Genomic DNA, 18,954 nt, shown 5'->3' on the forward strand with positions numbered 1-18,954 from the left:
CAAGACCCTAGAGAATATGGTACAGCTCTAAAAAAACACCCTGCCTGTTACTGAGGAAAGTGAATTAATATGATACACAGCAGAAATTAAGCAAAATATCTATTTCCGCCTAAAAAAAAATACAGTTCAATATAGGAAGATTCCTTTCAAAGCATGCAGATGAAATCTAAAACATGTAGTAAACAACACTACACAATCTGACCTTTTACTGTGCCAAGTTTCATTAAAAAAATTAATCATAAGAGTTCTAGAGAGGCAATACTTGATGAAAATCTAGGCGAACCTTCCAAATTAGCCATTTTGGCACAATTTGTGCCATTTGAACTTTCTCAGGTTTTTTTCTGTAGAATCTGTTTCAATCATTTATTCTTATCATAGAATAAATGATTACTTGTCATAGATAAGTAATTACATCTAATAATTGTTTTTGGGGTTTCCTTTGAAAAATCCACATTGCATTCATTCATAAAAAGAGAAAAAATAGACAAATTGCAATAGTCTGAAAATGGAACAGATTTACTCACAACAACAATTATGTCAGAGTTGACACCTATTAAACACAGCAAATAACACAGAAAAGACAAGAGAAAGTTAGATTCTCATTACTCGCGAGGAGAACAGACAGAGATGTGCTTTCAGTTACAAATCTCCTACCGCTCTGAAAGCACATTTGCCTGTCCCTCTCTTTTTATTGTCTTTAGGATCCCTAATCACAGAGAGCGCTGTAACTCTAAAGGGAGGGGGAAAGACACTTCATCACACAGTCACAGCGCCAAGATTATCGCTAACTAACAACACAATCTATCTAAACACTAGCTTATCTAGTTCCTGACCCAGGAACAAACAGGACAAGTTGTGAATCTTCACGGCGATGGTTTTATAGCTATCTAAGAGGTCAAACCAGGGCGTTCTGTGAAGAGCTGCTGTCACTGCTCTTCTTCAGAGAGGCCCTCTGAGAAAGGAAAGCAGAGTGATTAACAACACAGAAACATTTCTTAAAAGGTATGATTAAAACAAATAATACTTAAACTAAGAACATATAAAACAAATAGTTGATAATAATATAATTTACCTAACAATTTCAAATACATTTATATAACAATGAACATGCAAATAGCAATGAAAACTAATTTGTTAAATGATATGATCACAGGAAGAAACCGATATCTCACAATTACATTACAATAACAATGCAACAGCAATAGGGCTTTTTTTTTTCTTTTTTGTGGCTCTAGTGGCTTTTGTTTGACTATAAACATATGGAAAGTGGGGGAAAGAGGAGGAAGACATGCAGCAAAGGTCAACATGTTGACACAGCCATGTCGAGGACTAAAGCCTCCATATATTGGTTGCACACTCCATATCTCTGCCACTGACACACCCTTTTGAACTAACAAAAACAAACCCTCACTGTGACAGCACAGTTGTAAACAACAATTACTCATAACCTATTGCCTATTGATAAGAACATCATCTTCATTTACATATTTACATCATACCACTCATCATTTAGCATCATGCCACTCTTTGAAGCAGTTTCTTGTGGATGAAAGGCACAGAGGGACTTGGCACCTCCTGCAATAAATGGGTGTCTTCACCCTTGCAAAGCCAGCATCCTTGCATCTCCTGCAGTACTTCCGGGTTTGATTGTCGTCAGCACTTTCATAAAATTCTGGCATGCATGTCAGTGGTTGAGGTGGTGGTGAGGATGGTGTTGAGCACTCCGCAAACTCAAGCATTTCTTCAGCAAGCTGCTCTTTGAACTTTTTGTGGTCGGCTGTACCTGTGGAGGCAGGATCCTTTCTCAGTTTCAAGAGCTCCTTGTAGAGGATGAAACTATTTACTGTTGCAATGTCCATAAAATGGTAGAAAAATTTTTTGTACCATTTCATGGACTTTTGCTGTACACTGTAATAGCTGATTAGTGCATCGGACAAATCCACACCACCCATGTGTTTATTGTAATCGAGGATAGAATCAGGAGCAGGTATGCTTTTAGTCTGCCACACACCACCACTTTTAACCCTCCGCTGGATAGTTTTTCCACTGAAAGCTGTGTGGACTGTGGAGCACATGGTCACCTCGCGTGTGTCCATCCACTTCACAAAAAGTAGGTTACCTCTCCTCAGCCACCGTATATCTCCCCTCTCAGCCTTTTTGGGCAGGTCGTTATTGGTGGTTTGTGGAAAACCAACACAGGTTTTTCTTATTGTTCCACAACAGCCGATGTTTTTACTACTCAGATCTTTAAAAAGTGTGGGGCTGGTGTAGAAATGATCAACAAACAGCATATACCCTTTGCCAAGCAAAGAGAACGGAAGGAGGTCCATCACTGAAGAGTACCTCAGGCCCTGCCCTGTGGTGGAGACATTTTTACCGGTGTAAATAAAAAAATTCCAGGTGTAGCCTGTGGAGGAGTCTGCCAAAACAAAAAGCTTGTAGCCCCACTTTGTTGGCTTGTCCTTCTGATACCGTTTCATGCTATTACGGGCTTTGGACGCAACCATCCGTTCATCAATGGAGATTTTCTGGTGTGGCTGGAAGTAGGTCTGGCAGGCGGTCACAATATCGGTGTACAGTGGCTTGATCTTGAAAAGCCTGTCATACTCTGACGTGTTCTTTTTCTTCTCATTCTCCTCATCTTCTTGAGGATTGCTCAGATGAAGAGACCACAAGATGGATTCAAAACGACACCGTGTCATCTTATCTCCAGGGAAGGAGAAGTTATATGGCCATGACTTTCTCCAGTAATCTGATGCATGATGCACCCTCACGAGACTGGTGAAAATGATGATCGCCATGAAAATGTAAAAATCTTTCACTGTTAGCTCCTTCCAAATGAACTTTCTTCCAGCCCTTAGTCTTCTAGCAGCATTGGCATTGGTGTTGTCAATCATTGCACGGACTACAGAAGAACTAAAGAAAAGCTGGAAGAGGCTGAGTGGAGACCAGGAAGATGTGGTGTCAAAAGTGGGCCCGGGCATCCTGGCTGGCACAAACCTGAGTGGTTGTGGCTTTTGGTCTTCATCCTCTCTATTGTGCCATTGTTCTTCTGGTCCTGAATCACTCCGATGCCGCTTCGGACGCACAGATGTGTGAGGGGCTTTTTGTTTCCTTTTTTTCTGTGTATCTTTACACTGAAAAAGGTCTGGATGTGGCTGTGCAGGGGAAGCAGAAGAACATGGCCCCACTCGAGATGTACTGGAGGATGCTTGTCCAGATAGCTGTGGATCCTCCTCATCATCACCATCATCACTATAAAATCACATGTGGAAAAGAAATAAAAACTCAAGGATTCAAAGATTTTTATTGTCATACTACATTTGTTTGCTTGTGGTACAAAATTCAGCCTTGGGTCCCAGATTAACAAAATTACACAAATAACATAAATAATTAAGAAAATTATGTGATATAAAAATATGCTTATTCATAAAAATTCTAACAAAAAAATGTATCATGTTGTGATTTTGGTTTCTCATTTCAAGTATTCCTTTTCAGTTGTAATAGTACAATTTAATAAATTATCATTTGCTTCAAGTATCATCTCCCAGTTTTACCCCACAAAAAGTTTGATGGGCATAGCATATATACTATGAATTGTACAAAAATAAACAAAGATATAGCAAAATGGATTACAAACCTCACTGATGTTGGAATTTCATAATCTGGATCACTTGTATTTCCATCTGAATGCACTAAATCTTCCTCATCAGACGAAGAGTCGATGAGGATATATTGACCACTGTTATCAGTGGTCAATATATCCAGCACCCCCTCAGCTGTGAAAACCTTCTTCATTTTGCTGGCCATTATTTTCTCGGATGTAAAAAAAAAATTGAAAAAATATTTTTTCTCGTCTGAAAAAAATAATCCTTTATGGAGTTTGATGACAAAAAAAGTCAAAAGCACCGCGAAAAAAAATCCTCCTGGATCCGTCTGTGTCCGAATTCAGGGTCTGCATCCTTCCAAGGACGGATTTGTAGGCCAATTACGTCATAGCGTGGCGACAAGGCCCGTCCGAATTCAAAGACTCCTTCAAATGCGTCCATCACATGCGTCCTTCTTTTCCCCAGATTTGAAGGATGGGTCCGGTGTATCCTTCACGGCCCACGATATCCCATAATTCATTGCGGGTTCCAACTGGGCATTCAGCAGCAGGGCCGAGCGCAAATCGTGACACCGCACCTACTAATGGCACTTCCGGTGGCAGGTGTGACACCCATAGACATCGCCTCTAGATTTTGTTTATGGTAGCTAGGAGACGGAAGAGGCTCTGGGCAGAGCCGAAAACAATGTGAGATGGACGCAGGGAATATGGATTATCGAACCAAGTGGAAATATTTACTCTAATAAGGATTATGACCATGAAACAGCAAAGGTAGGACTGGATTATGCTTTTAGCTTCGTGAAATTAACTATTTATTTATTTTTCTTCTTTAGCTGCTGGTTCAGTGAGTTTTGCACGTAGCGTGGTGACTCTGGTATTGTTGGAAACGGCAGAGCTTCGGCTTTACTCTGATCGATAGTTTGTGAGGATCGGGCCACGTAGCTCTTTCACTGTTGCGTTTTTTACCGGGTATGCCTCGTTAGCATCTAATTACGTTTCTTTTTATCAAGCTGCTTCGTGTTCAGGCTGGGTGTTGTTGAGGTAGAAATTACTGTTTCTATCATTTAGAAGAGCTTTTTTTTCCCGATCTGTGGATATGCAATATGCCTATATTGATAAATGTATAGCATGTGTTTTCAGGTCAATCTATTAACACTTGCCTTTGTAATGTGGAGACCATGATAATTCCTCTTTTATGCCACAAACCATCTAATAATCATTTGATGTCACAGTTCTATAAGGGGAGGTGATAAAAAATCTCATGGTGCAAAAACAAAGACCTTGTGGCTAGTAGTTGAGAGAGGAGGGAGTGGTAGCAGAGGCAGAGAGGTATAAAAGCAACGGAGGAGGAGGATTTTCAAGTAGAACAAGGAACCACAAGGGAAGGAGAGCAGAGTGAAAGAGAAATTTCAGAAAAAAGTTTAGAGAAGACTTTCCAGTTCAAAATATACAACTAGAAGCTCTTAAGCAAGTTTTCATTTTCAAAGCAGGTAAGAAAATATACTACTTTATTTTCTGTGTTCTGATTAATCTGATGGATTAAACTGCAGAGAAGTCAGATTATCACCATGTTGAAAGTGCTAAAAGGAACCTTCTGAAAAAAGTATGTAAAAAGTAATAAAAGTAATAAGTATTAATAGCATATTCTGTAATATAAACTATGAACATTTTGTAAATCACAATCCTAGGCTAATGTCTGACAAGCACATTTGCGTTGTTTCCTTATTTCCCTCTTTCAGCTTCATATGTAATTATTGTAATTACATATGTAATTATCCACTGAAAAAACATTAGAAATGAAGAAGCTACAACATGGTTGTTAATGTCCAGTTTGTCCTCCTTTTAAGTCAGCCCTTTTGTGTTTGTGTGTGGGTGTTTGGGTTGTGTGGCCAGATTTCGACAGTGGATGCAGATATGTTTGAGTGTTCCCCTGACAAATGGTGATGGCTAACACAGATGTGTAATCTGAGAGCACAGCTCTGTCCATCCAAGGTTTTATTTTTTTACTTTAAAGCTCAAAGAAAAGAAGAACGCTGCATTTACTGCTTTGTTTTACCAGAAACAAACTATTGTTTTTATAAATGTAATGAAGTGTGCTACCCGTTTTATGTTTTAATGCAATATTATTATCAACCTCACTCTTTTATAGGGATGTACAGTATGTGCTGAACAGTCATAACATGGAACATATTTTAACTTAATCATTCCTCCAGGTGGTTTTGCTGCCAAACATTGACTTTTTTGTGGACTTACGCATACCAGAGGAGAAAGACTGGAGGGTCCAGTGTGGCGGCAGAGTGTGAAAATGTCACATAGGTCTCTTCTCATCTTTCTGGGAATAACTGCAGCCGCTGTTCTTACAGTTCAAGGTGTGACACTTAACGTTTTGTTTTATTTTGTCTCTCCAATTCATGTTTAAATGTCTTCTTTAAATTCACATATACAGAACTGCTGAAAACACCCGGCATTTCTTAGAATTTTGCAAGATTGCAATAATTCAAAGTGGTTTTTCTTAATGTCCCTTTGGCCTTTCTAAGGGGTTTTCTTTAGACTTTGGTTACATCAGCAATCATTTTCTGTACTGCTTTTATACCCAAATATGACTGTATCAACAGCAGACAAAAATATCTAAGGTTTAGAAATTTCACAAATGACAAATGACATTTCCAGCTTCGATTTCCAAAGCAAACTGAAAGCAACAGTTTAGTTGTTTAATAGAACAATGAAATAGTTTTCCTGTTTGTATGAAGAGTGAGCATTTTTGTAGCATTAACAATTTTTTAAGTGATTTTCAACAAATATTATCACTAGTTATTGAATGTCAGGACAAGCCTAAACAAAGAAGGTCCTTTTGTAACCTGTACAGCTAATTCTGATTGCATACTCGAAGATGTGTCTAAACCTCATTGTCTGCAGCATCGGCATGACCAAACATTGGTGTTGGTGTCCATACATTTTTTTACCAGCTGGTAGCCCTGGCATATTTAACTCTCTCTCTCCCTTTTTCCTTGCCACAGCAGTACATTTTATTTGTGAGTCTCAACATAGCAGAGATTTATATATCCTGGCTCACACATTACATCGCTAACTTTAAACAATGGATTAGATTACCTTTAATATTTGTGAATAACTAACATCAAATATTGTTTTAGAACAGCTTACCTGGTATGTTTTTTTTAACACTCCTGACACAAAGGTATTAATCACTCACACTCTTCTATACTGTGCAGGATCATGGAGAGGAGACAACAAAGAGTCTAATCCTGCAGTCTACCACTCCAATGGTGGGTTAATAAAAAAAAAAAAAACTAACCTGAAGTTTTAAATTATGTATTGTTGGTTTGATGTATTGTTAAACTATGATAGATAAGCTAAACATATCTTTCTTTCTGTAAACTCCACATGTCTAGACAACTTTGAGTGGACCACATGGTTCAACGTTGACCACCCAGGAGGCCGAGGAGACTACGAGCAGCTGGACGCCATTCGCTTCTATTACCGTACCAGAGTGTGTGAGACTCCGCGCGCAATTGAAGCTAGAACCACCGAATGGGTACCAGCCCGGGAAACTGGGGAGGTGGTGCACGCAGATCCAACTGTAGGATTCTGGTGTCTCAATGAAGAGCAAAGTCCTGGAAGCAACTGCTCAAACTACGCAGTTCGCTTTCTCTGTCCAAAAGGTTTGCACACTTAGAAACTAAAGACTTTAAACATTTTATTTTATTGTGGGTTTTTTTTCCCCCTATTACATATAGCAATAATAATATTAGTTGAACAATAATTTGCGTAATTTTATTTTACCAGAAAGAAGTGTAAACACTCAGGGAACCTGGGGTTTATGGTCAAACTGGAGCCCATGTCCTGCTCTCTGCGGTCAAGTAGGTGTGCAGCTTCGCCATCGAAACTGCAAGTCTCAATCAGTAACTTGCAATGGGCCTAAAATAGAGGGAAAACCATGCAACGGACCTGAGTGCGTCAAGACGGGTGAGTGAGTCACACAAACCATCCTGCAAATGTCTTCACTTGGACATAAACTTATGTAAGAGGAGCTAATGTTTGTGTTTGCTCTCCTTTCTAGATTGTTACCTGCACTGCATGATTGGGAGAGTGAATGCTGACTGTGATGCTTGCATGTGTGAAGAGCACGTCCTTTTGGGATCTGTGCGAAGCGCCGGTGGTCTGATTGCTGAGGGAGCAGCAATCCTTCGCTCAGGCAAACTCCTCACCCTCACAGACCACAATGGACACTTTAGAGTTCCTGGAATATGCCCAGATGGCAACACAACACTGACAGTCAGCCTGCTGGGTCACGCAACTCTTGATGTTGTTGTGCCCCTCACCACTGAGCGGACCTCAGTTCTCAGTGTGCAGCTGAAGAGAGCAGGTGTGGATTGTATAGTCGAACAAGTCCTATATTGCATAAAGATGAAATCAGATTTATATAAAACATATAGGAAAGTTACGTTCTCCCTTTCTGACACGAAATCTGACACTTATGCTTTAGGTTACTAATGTTTACGAATGTTATTTCTGGTTGCCCAGTGTCAGAATAATGACAAATATTTTTTGCTTTTTTCATATATATTAGATTACACACACTCTTATTCCTATTTCTTTTTAAAAATGTAATTGAGGCACACCTGTGAATGCATTTCAAGGGAACACTTTAACGGTTTCCTTTGGTGATTTATTTTGGAGAAAAAAAACAATCAACTAAGATATCAGGATAAAAACTGTGGCCCTCCACAAGTCTGATTCATTCTTCTGTAAAATCTGTTGAAAAATGCAAGCATTAACACTGCGGTGAATGTCTATATGTCCATACCATTCAGAAAGTAGATAGGTTCTGTGACCCTGAGATGTATGTATTTTGGTGCAAACTGTGCATAAAAAACAGAACAAAAGCAAAAGGGCTTGTGAACGCTCATACTGAATCTGTTAAGACAGCGTTATGATTCATACGTTCTGTATCGAGATGGTAGGAAAAGCCAGTCAGTGAGCAGGAAGTCATTAATGGTAAATGATACATAGCCTGTACTTATATACCACTTCATCTGGTCCAAAGAACCCAAAAACGCTTTACGTACATTTAATCATTCACCCATTCACATTCAGATTCACACACTGACTGCGGTTATCTACATTGTAGCCACAGTTGCCCTGGGGCAGATTGAGAGAAGTGGGAACTCTCACTACCACCAGCAGGGAAGGCAGGTGAAGTGTCTTGCCCACAGACACGGCGACTGAGATCACAATTACCCCAAAAGCAACATGTATGGACAGAAGGGAGTTTGCAAATGCACTCAGGAAAACAAAATATAATTTCCCTGTGCTTTGGAGACACTAACCTAAGTCTGGCCAAAATTATCACTGTTGTATTTGAAGGACACAGGGAAAAAGGTCCAAGCCTGAGAAAAACGACCCTAAATATGAAGAAGTACAGGGTTGGCAGCAACACATTCTGTGGGTGTTCTGCAGCAGGAAGGATGAGCGCACTTCAAAAAAATAGATGGCATCTTGAGAAAAACATTATAAAACATTACGTAGAAATACTAAAGCAACTTTTGAAAGTGGGAAATGTTGAAAAAAAAAGATCTTACTCCTTATTCTGATAAACACAAAAGATTTAATTATTCCTTACTAAATGTCAGACAAGGAGAAAAAGAAAAGCTACATATATTGTAACTGTTTGTATACTGCCACTGAAATTTAAATAAGCCATGGAACATTTCTACTTTTTTTTTTCCAGAAAAGCTTCATGTCTTAAGCAACCCAGAGAGTAAAGCCAGGAGAGAAGGACAAAGTGCTGCCTTCTGCTGCAAAGTAGCTGGAACACCACAGCCTAACAAGTACCAATGGTAAGAACTCAACTCAGATACACAACTCTAGTTCCTAGGTCCCTTCCCAGGGAACTTTACATAAGATAAAATGTTATTCTCCATAGAAATGGAAATTTTGTTTACATAATCTGTCAGATGCCTCAACACATATCACACAACACCATAAACATGATTGTAATAATAATAATAATAATAACAATAAAACAACTAATATGTAATTTAAATTAAGCGAATAGTAACTATGAGCAGTACTATTACACATGGGGAGCTAAAGACATTTTTCACAGGTGTAGACATGAGCAAGAAATTAGTCTTGGGTGAAGGTAAATGGGATAGAAGTGAAAAGTAATGTTTCTGTCTTCACAAACTACTGTTAGCTTTGCAGCACATCTACTATAGCATTTTTTGCACTAAATTTAAACTTTATCACCTTTTCTATTATTTTTTGCTATTTGCGTGAACCAACAGGTTTCATAACAATATTCTTATGGAAATGCAATCTGAGAGCACGCTGGTCCTGAAAGATTTACATCCAGAGCAAGCTGGAGAGTACTACTGCAGAGCAAGTGGGCCGTCCGGCGCCGTTAAGTCCAAACCTGCCACTCTAAAAATCATAGGTTTGTCCTTGACAAAATAACTGAACAAGCATCGCTAGAGTAGGTCTTACGATATTAACATATGTTTTGTCCGTACATTTCAAATACAGGTAGAGAGGAGCATTCATGCAACCCCACGCCTGAATCTCACCTCATTCGCCTTCCACATGACTGCTACCAAAACAGCACAAACTCCTTTTACTACGATGTGGGCAAGTGCCCTCCAGGCACATGTGCTGGACAGCTGGACAATGCCATCAGGTGCAAAGACAATGTGGCGTACTGCTGTGGCGTGGCAAAGATGGAAGAGAGACAGCTGACGTGCCAAGGCTACCAGTTGCCCACCATGGTAGTGACGGAGTGTGGCTGTCAGAAATGCGTGGACACCCAGGCTGTTGTTTATGGTCGTGCCATTGCTGCAGACAATGGTGAGCCAATGAGGTTTGGCCACATCTTCATGAATGGAGTCAGAATCAGCCGCACTGGCTACAAAGGCACCTTCTCTGTCCAGGTTCCCCCAGACACTGAAAGACTGGTGTTGACTTTTGTTGACAACATGCAAAAGTTTGTCAATACCACAAAGGTGCTTCCATTTAACACAAAAGGAGGAGCTGTTTACCACGAAATCAAAGTTCTACGAAAGAAAGCTCCTGTGACCATCAGCTCCTCAGAAACTAACACTCTAAATCTCGGGGAGGTGGAAGGCCAGGAAGTGATGGTCCAAATCCAGATTCCCCCTCATTCTTTCTACAAGGAAAACGGAGAAGTCTTTACCGGTAATGTCAATGCAAGTGTTACATTCTTAGACCCGAGAGATGTCACTACTGCTGCTGCTGCTTCAAGTGACCTTAATTTTATAGGAGGCGAAGGTGATATGCTTCCACTGAGAACCTACGGCATGTTTTCAGTTGACTTTAGAGGTGAGGAAAATAATGAGCCTCTAAACGCTGGCGAGGTCAAAGTATTCTTGGACTCGGCTCAGGTGAAGATGTCAGAGCACCTCAGCAACATGAAGCTTTGGTCACTGAACCCTGAAACTGGCCTGTGGGAGGAAGAAGGGAGTCTGCAGCTAGATAAGAGAAGGAGAGGCAAAAGAGAGGAGAGAACATTTTTGATCGGAAACATGGAGATCAGAGAGAGGCGTCTGTTTAATCTCGACGTCCCTGAAAATCGCAGATGCTATGTCAAAGTGAGAGCTTTCCGCAGTGAGCGTTTCATGCCCAGTGAGCAGGTAGAGGGAGTTGTGGTGAGTCTCATAAACATGGAACCAACAGCTGGCTACTCCTCTAATCCTCGTGCCTGGGGTCGTTTTGACAGTGTTGTCACTGGCCCGAATGGAGCTTGTCTTCCAGCCTTCTGTGATGAGCAAAAACCTGATGCTTATTCTGCATATGTGATGGCTAACCTTGGAGGAGAGGAACTAGAGGCTGTGTCGTCTGCCCCTAAACTCAATCCCAGCCTTGTTGGAGTGCCCCAGCCTTACCTTAGAAAACTAAACTACAGGCGAACAGACCACGAAGACAGCAGAGTAAAGAAGACTGCGTTTAGTATCAATGTGGCAAAACCAAGTCCTAACGCGGCTGAGGAGTCTAATGGACCAGTATATGCATTTGAAAAGCTGAAGGAATGTGAAGAGGCCCCATTTAGTGCTGCACACTTCAGGTTTTCAAGAGTTGAAGGAGACCGTTATGATTACAACACTGTGCCATTTAATGAAGATGACCCAATGAGCTGGACAGAGGATTACCTGAGTTGGTGGCCTAAGCCCATGGAATACCGTGCCTGCTACATCAAGGTTAAAATTAACAGTCCGCATGAAATCAATGTAAGGTCTCGTAACATGGGTGGCACCCATCCAAAGACAGTAGGCCAGCTGTACGGTCTCAGAGACACTCGCAGCATTCGTGATATGGAACAGGCAAATGTTTCAGCAGTGTGTCTGGAGTTCAAGTGCAGTGGCATGCTGTATGATCAGGACCGTGTGGATCGTACCCTGGTGAAGGTGATTCCTCAAGGTAGCTGTAAGAGAGACCATGTGAACACGATGCTTCAAGATTATCTGGTGAACCACCTTCCTCTAGCTGTCAACAACGACACCAATGAGTTCACCATGCTGGCACCTCTCGACTCTCTTGGCCACAACTATGGAATCTACACAGAGACGGAACAAGATCCACGCACAGCAAAAGAGATTGCACTTGGGCGCTGCTTTGACGGCACTTCTGATGGCACGTCTAGGGTCATGAAAACCAACGAGGGTGTGGCGTTAAGCTTCAGCTGTGGGGATCGTGAAGTGACACGTCAGAGTATCTTTCAAGCTATGCAGAGCTCCCAAAGTCAGATAGTAACAAGTGTTGCGAGAGGAGACAACAGGAAAACCAGACGTCGACAAAGGGCCAACACACTCCGCAGGAGTGGGAAACGTAGCGCCAGAAATCCCACAGGAGGAAAAAGATAAATGACTCTGAAGTTCATGTCTGGAAATAAGACACTGAAGCAGTTTTTGATGTTTAAGTAATTTACCAAAACATATTCAAGTTGCAGTTATACTTTATAATAAAAGTGGTCAAAGATTTAAAACCTAAACCTTCAATATTGGTGTATCAACATCCAAATTGGACGAGTGATTTAGGAGTTATAGCTTTTCAAATATGTAAAGCCCCCTTTCTAGGAGCTCACTTACAAATGTTCAATTACATTTGTCCAAATGTAATTGAACAAATTTGCATAAAACAAATAAACTTCAATTTTTAATATACCGCCTGAAGTCTGAAACATTTCCCTGAACACTGTACATCTTCAATGAAAGTAAATCAGCACTTTACTGTAGTATGTCGATCTTTGTGGCATCAGTTAATGAAATACAGCTGCAAATTTACACATTTACCAGTTTACAAATTTTCACCTGTTTACTTTTAAAGTTTCTGTGTTATTTTTGCAGTTTACTTTAGGACATTCTTCCATATAGTCAATCTCTTTGTAATCAACATTGTTGCACTTAGCTAAATCAAATTAGACATTATAAATTTCTGAGTGGCCCAATGGCATTTCAAAGTGTTTAACTCTCTATATACTCTACTTGTTATAGCCAAAGCTCCAAGCAGCACATTCAACATATTCCAAAGAATCCATATAGTTTCTTTCTTCTTGCTCTTTTAGTTTCATCTAACCCAAGAGAGTTACTTAAAGACTCACCCAACTTGAAAGGCCGAATCTGGCAATAATAAATTAAAAACTTAAATGATAATTTGGATTTTTTTGTTGGTGTGCAGAGAATTTGAGCAGTCAGTGTCACATGTGCAGTAGGTAGAGGTTTTGATCATCCAAAAACAAGTTGGATTGTTCAGCCTTGGGGCAAATTCAAGATTTGAGTCATCTGAAAAATTTAATGTTTTAACAACTAACAATATGTTTTTTACCTAAGTTATTACAAGTTAATAGATACTTATGTAGCTTGTCAGTTAAAAGATTTACAGTACATTTACTTGAAACACCAAGAGCTAATACACTTTGATATCACCTTCCAGGGTTTACAGCAACTGTACACTGGTTTAGATTCTCAGTCACCTAGAACATGCCAATCCTAAATACCGAAATAGAAAACCACTTGATTTTTTTTTCTTATTTTTTTAAAGATAACACACCTCTCATCCAACAGGTTTCTTCAATTCTGGAAAACTGATACAACAGTAATCTAATTGCAAATGTTCAAGTAGTTCCTGCAAATAAGAATTTCTTCCCTCAGAGATTCTCATTGGTCAAGTTAACACATTTCCTTGTATTTGTTTTGTTAAACGTAACTGGAACAAATCACAAGGTACTTTTATGCAAGTACACAATCAAAGCAAAATTGACACTTTTATGCAAATAAACATTCAAAACAGCAGTGCGAGTGCATCAGTATTTTAAAAACAGGCTATGCATTACTGGATTTATTTAAATGCATCAAATCTGATTTGAGATTGACATTACACTAGCCGTTATCAAGTTTAGCTACTTGCCATAGCTAAACTGCTGATTGCTCTTCATTATCCCTTTTAAGTTTTAATTTTAATGTTACTGTTGTGTATATTTGTCTTTTTTCTAAATTGGGATTCTTATGATGAAAATCCAACATGTTTTGCAGCCATCCTGGATTGGTTTTAAGAGCCATCAACAATCTCAGGCTCAGTTGGCCCAATCGTTCACTGGGCATGAGCTCGTTTTTGTACCTGCCAATTTTTTTTTTCTGTTACTAACCACAAGCATATCCAGTTTGTCAAACGTTTCAGCTTTAGCTGAATATTTTGGCAACCTGGGAAGCCCTGAACGGTTTTTTTTTAATCACTACTGTCAAATGTGACAACATTGTACAACAGGTAGGTGCCAATCACACTCTTATTGACGTCAGATTTTGTTCATCAAATATGAATGGACATTTCTTTCAGGTTCTGTTTATGCACATTAAGAATGACCAACACACAATTTGCTCTCCTGACCAGTCATTTATTAAATTAAGATGCTTAAAAAACAGATGTCATATTTTCAAAATTGCATGTATCGAATCGTCTGTGTAAGATTGGAACTGGTCATGAGCTAGAGCAGAAAAAGGAGAAAGATGCCCCTTTCAACGAACTGAAGCCCATAAGACATGTGGAGCCCATGAGCCTCCGCTCCTCATCAGAATTGACAAGCCTGCAGAAGCAACAATTAGAGACCAGTTGCAGCAAGTTACTCCATTTGCCTGATTTGTTGGTTTTCTGCATTAGTAAAACTCAAATTAGTAAGTTACATTTCTGTCATGCAAAAGAAAATACTTTTAAGCATCGTTTGCTCCATATTTTCAAGGATATTCCAGAGATGTATCGAGAATGGCTGTGAGGTTTTAAAGTCACATTTATTATTCTCTATCCCTTTTATGTTATATTGAATGTCATGTGCACTCTGTAAAATTACCACTACTCATATGTTGTGCCGTTCTCAAATAACCCACAATGCAACTGTTCCAGAGATGAATAATAAACTGAATAATTGTTCTGCATTTGGCAACCCAAGAGATATTAACTATATACATTTTTCCTGTAAAAGATCTAACCACACTTCAGTGCGATCTATAATACATGACATTCTGGTTTAGGAATTTGCATAGAACCTTGTTTCTATGTCACTTTACTTACAACTGCTGTACTGCCATTTTAACAGGAGCAACATTTATTAAAAAAAAAAAAAAAGCCCCGCAAAAATCAGACAGCAGCAGTTACAGATGTATTCTTCTTTGAAGCTGGGTCACACAACAGATTCCACATGATCGTGTGCGAGTTGAGGCTGAATGAGACGGAAAAGGCCATTCTGTACATTAAGAGTGCTGAGACTGGATGCTCCCAGGTATAGTCCCTCTGGTAACTGAAGCAAAAATGAAAGGGGCGGCACATAGTTCAGATTTCCCAGGATGGCACTGGACAGCATGGGAAGGTACAGCTGTACTTTTGATGGTTAAGAAGGAGGGGAGGAAAGTAGTAAAGGAGCCTATGTCACATGAAGTCCTCGTAGTCCTGGGCATAACCGCCGTCAAACTCTGCATAGTCAAGGTCGTCTCTCATCTGTGCTTTCAGTCCACCTCCAGGTACAACCCCTTTCTTCTTCTTCTTTCCTTTGTTTTGCTGAGAAAAAAATATATACGACTTAAATTATATGGAACATTTTTAGAAAGTCTTCCAACTACGCTTTACATGAGAACTAAACTAAACAATGACACATCATAAAGAATATCAAAATTTAGACTGCGTATAAACAATCAAAATACAACATATTCCCATTAACTGTATGAACACGAAGCACCAAACTGGAGTAGATTAACAGCACCCCCTGCTGCCTAAAGCTTTATTCAAATTCAAAAGAAAAACATAAAACTTACCTTTTCTTGTTTCTGTTTTTCACTAAGTAGGACTGAAAGTGAACTACTGATTTTCTTCAAGTCCTCTACTTCCACTGTAAAAACAAAAGAAAACAATAACTCTAGAGTTTGATTTTTTTTTTAAAGAAAGGCACCAATATTCATTTAATGATACTGTTGGAAATATTGATAAAGTTGTTTTCTTACATGAAATACAAAGTTCCCGAAACAATGAATCCAAGAAACTTGAATAATGGACTGATTTTTCAAACTGAGTTATCTTTTCTTTCAGCAATTTTTCAAATTCTGTGAATTCTTCTTTGGAGGATGGACACATGGCATCAATTCCTGCGACAGTATTAACACCTACAAAAACAAGAACAAGGTTTTAAAATGTATGAAGTCAAAGAGTAAAAGTGCTATTACAGTACAGCACATATTAATTAAATGTGCACTAACATATCATTGGATAACCACATTGAAGAGGATTTTGGGTGCTTGAGCTCAAGTCATCCTTAAAAACATTCAGAAAGCAGTAAGAAGTTAAATCCCAGAATATGGGGTCATCTCCTACCAAAAGCATCTTTCGCTAGCTCCAAGTCTGCATCTTCCTGTAGTTTCTTGACTCTTAACTTCTCTGTGAGTTGTTCCTCTGGAGTAAGTTCTTCAGGCTAGAATAACACAAACCAAACGTAAAGTCATATTTAAAAAAAGGCAAAAAATAAAAATAAAAATGTCCCTTTCATTTGTTGTGCAATGACACTTACTTTCTCCTCCATCTCCCTTTTCAGTTCTTGTTGTTTCTTCCTTAGCTGATTTTCCTTCTCTTTAATCTTTTCAGTCAACCTTTTCTTTTCAGAAACTTTTGTTTCTGGGAAAAATTGCATGTGTAACATTTAGTTTTGAAAACAAAGTTGAAAGTTAAAATTAAAAGGACACATATAATGTTCAACAATCATACAAATTTAAAACCTTACCTGTCTTCTTCACCTCTACTTTTTTCTCCTCTTCATCTTCATCATCCCAGTTATCCTGTAGACAAATAAAAATTACATTGTTAAAAAGATTGTTTTTTTTTTTAAATAAGGTCATAATAACTTTCTTGATAAAGGCATTGGTGTAAAGTCAACAATTCATTCAGAACATCAAATGGAACAAATTTGAAGATTATATAATTACAAATTTCTATGGGATATGGCATCCTTTGTTGAATCATACCAGACTCTCTGTTTAAATTGTTAATAGATAAATGTCAAGGAGAAAGTAAAATTTAAGTCAAAAATAATGTTCTTTGCTTCTATCTACTTTAATGTCCACTTCACTTTCCATTTATGCAAAATTTTATTGTACCAAATACAAAATAAAACTCTTGAAATTATGAGACAGATTGATTAAATAAATTAAACTAATTATTTATCAATCAATGGGGTTGTCTTACTTTAAAGATAATGCACATGATCTCTCAGATACTACTATAGGGATGACTACTGTAGACAAATGTTTTTCTCTTTACACCGTAATCTGTATTCTAAACCTAGAAAATACTACAAGCCAAAAAAGACAACCTGGAAACCCTGACGCCATATGTGACCGACAACAATTGACTCTGCCAGCTCTTTCCTAACGAAGTTTCTGGAAAGAAAACAAGCCAACATTACTGCAAGGACCAACTGTAATCCTCTGTGTCTGCAACTTAACATCGGCTTATATCTTTATAAAACCAAAAAGCTCCCCGTTGTTTCGTAAAGTTTTGGCCTAGTTCTTACTTCAGTTGAGTCATCAACCCACTGGATGATTTCCTCTGAGGCTAGAGTTTGTTAGCAAGCTAGCGATGCCGCATGCTGAACGTGACTCAAGCTGGAGGAATTCAAACTGAACCGGACACCTTCCTCCAAATATTTAATGTAAATACATTTGCTAAAATAAGAAACTTTTGTCACCTCTCACTAAACATTTTAAAAACACGACATAACTCGGACTGTCAAACGTTGAATCTCACTTTTTAAAGCAAGCGAACTTAGTAATAAGCAGAATGCTAATAGCTAATTGGCCCGTTAAAATGCTAGCTTGTAGCTAAGCAATTGAAATTTACCCAAAGAGTTTCATCACTATAAGGAACTCCCACACGAAAATTTTATTTTTAATCCTATGTGACCAGTTGATATGTTAACAGCAGGCGTATAAGCAGTATGTTTTAACTCGAACAGTGGCCTCTGGCTAGCCGAGTAACAGGCTGTCTTTTAGAGCCACATGAGTTAGCCGTCAGCTAGCACAAAGCTAACCCGAGGATCGGGTTGACAGGGAGAAAGGAGCCGCGCAGAAGCATGGCGTAACAGCCGGGAAGATAATATTTCAATTAATCGACAAATAACCCGGAATTCCACACTAAATACTCCCCAATCCAACTTCGCAAATGTAACGAAACCCAAAACGACATACACGAATCATGTTAAATTACCTTAACGTCTTCATCTTCGTCCTCGCCTTCCCATTTGTCCAGCACTGCCGCCTTTTTAATCGGCTCCTCCGGCTCGAAGTTGTCAGCGTCTGTAAAGCCAACAACATAATATTCGTCAGGCCAATCCACATCTAACGACGGAGTTTTACAACAGCAGAATGTTGGGCTGTCTAAACAAAGTCTGCTAAAAGCGAATGATGTACATATAGATGTCCTTCCTAAGTTAGTTTCTCACCCCAGTCCGCCATGTCGGCTGTGTTGGTTGTGTTTGACAGGCTCGCAGTAAAGTCAGCGCTGCAGCCCGTTGGCTGGCCACACTCAGAAACTGCTCCCACGTTCTGGACGTCACTCCCGGATTATCTTCCGTCACCACTTCCCCAGTGCGCTACCCTTCACTACCTGAAACGACACAGACCTGGTAGGCACGGATAACATGAAAACCACCCCGCTTCGTCATATTAGTGAAAAAAAATAAATAAATAAATTATGGAACGGATCTCATAGTTACTATTGAGACCGCCTTAAACATTTGGGTTATCATTTCGATTTGAGCTCAAAAATAAGACAATAGTAAAACATAA

At 39.2% G+C, this 18,954-nt stretch overlaps 3 protein-coding genes across 6 annotated transcripts; 1 reads left to right on the top strand and 2 right to left on the bottom strand.

Annotated features, from left to right (window-relative positions):
• Positions 1–728: 728 nt before the first annotated feature.
• LOC107836466 (piggyBac transposable element-derived protein 4-like) lies at positions 729–3,895 on the bottom strand. 2 transcript variants are annotated; one of them, XM_016672481.1, is made up of 3 exons: positions 3,641–3,895; positions 3,001–3,255; positions 729–952 (listed from the first exon to the last, which is right to left on the bottom strand). In XM_016672481.1, the coding sequence occupies exons 1-3, from the start codon at positions 3,808–3,810 to the stop codon at positions 940–942; spliced, it is 438 nt and encodes a 145-aa protein (XP_016527967.1). In that variant the 5' UTR covers positions 3,811–3,895; the 3' UTR covers positions 729–939. The 2 variants fall into 2 exon arrangements, with proteins under 2 accessions (XP_016527967.1, XP_016527966.1); XM_016672480.1 differs by lacking the exon at positions 729–952 and having other exon boundaries at positions 1,299–3,255.
• Positions 3,896–3,901: 6 nt separating this feature from the next.
• Positions 3,902–15,238, top strand: cilp (cartilage intermediate layer protein, nucleotide pyrophosphohydrolase). 2 transcript variants are annotated; one of them, XM_007554022.2, is made up of 9 exons: positions 3,902–4,378; positions 5,821–5,976; positions 6,838–6,891; positions 7,018–7,287; positions 7,412–7,591; positions 7,686–7,991; positions 9,357–9,465; positions 9,916–10,064; positions 10,154–15,238. In XM_007554022.2, the coding sequence occupies exons 2-9, from the start codon at positions 5,913–5,915 to the stop codon at positions 12,499–12,501; spliced, it is 3,480 nt and encodes a 1,159-aa protein (XP_007554084.1). In that variant the 5' UTR covers positions 3,902–4,378; positions 5,821–5,912; the 3' UTR covers positions 12,502–15,238. The 2 variants fall into 2 exon arrangements, with proteins under 2 accessions (XP_007554084.1, XP_007554083.1); XM_007554021.2 differs by lacking the exon at positions 3,902–4,378 and adding an exon at positions 4,851–5,097.
• On the bottom strand, positions 14,901–18,812 carry eif3jb (eukaryotic translation initiation factor 3, subunit Jb). Of its 2 annotated transcripts, XM_016672482.1 has the most exons (9): positions 18,609–18,812; positions 18,374–18,462; positions 17,481–17,547; positions 16,893–16,947; positions 16,683–16,786; positions 16,490–16,586; positions 16,123–16,281; positions 15,937–16,010; positions 14,901–15,682 (listed from the first exon to the last, which is right to left on the bottom strand). In XM_016672482.1, exons 2-9 carry the CDS (start codon positions 18,385–18,387, stop codon positions 15,554–15,556), a joined length of 699 nt encoding a protein of 232 aa, XP_016527968.1. In that variant the 5' UTR covers positions 18,388–18,462; positions 18,609–18,812; the 3' UTR covers positions 14,901–15,553. The 2 variants fall into 2 exon arrangements, with proteins under 2 accessions (XP_016527968.1, XP_007554082.1); XM_007554020.2 differs by lacking the exon at positions 17,481–17,547 and having other exon boundaries at positions 18,609–18,809.
• Positions 18,813–18,954: the final 142 nt, after the last annotated feature.

This window comes from Poecilia formosa, unplaced genomic scaffold (genome assembly GCF_000485575.1).
Source record: "Poecilia formosa unplaced genomic scaffold, Poecilia_formosa-5.1.2 Scaffold61, whole genome shotgun sequence".
Classification (NCBI taxonomy): Eukaryota; Metazoa; Chordata; class Actinopteri; order Cyprinodontiformes; family Poeciliidae; genus Poecilia; species Poecilia formosa.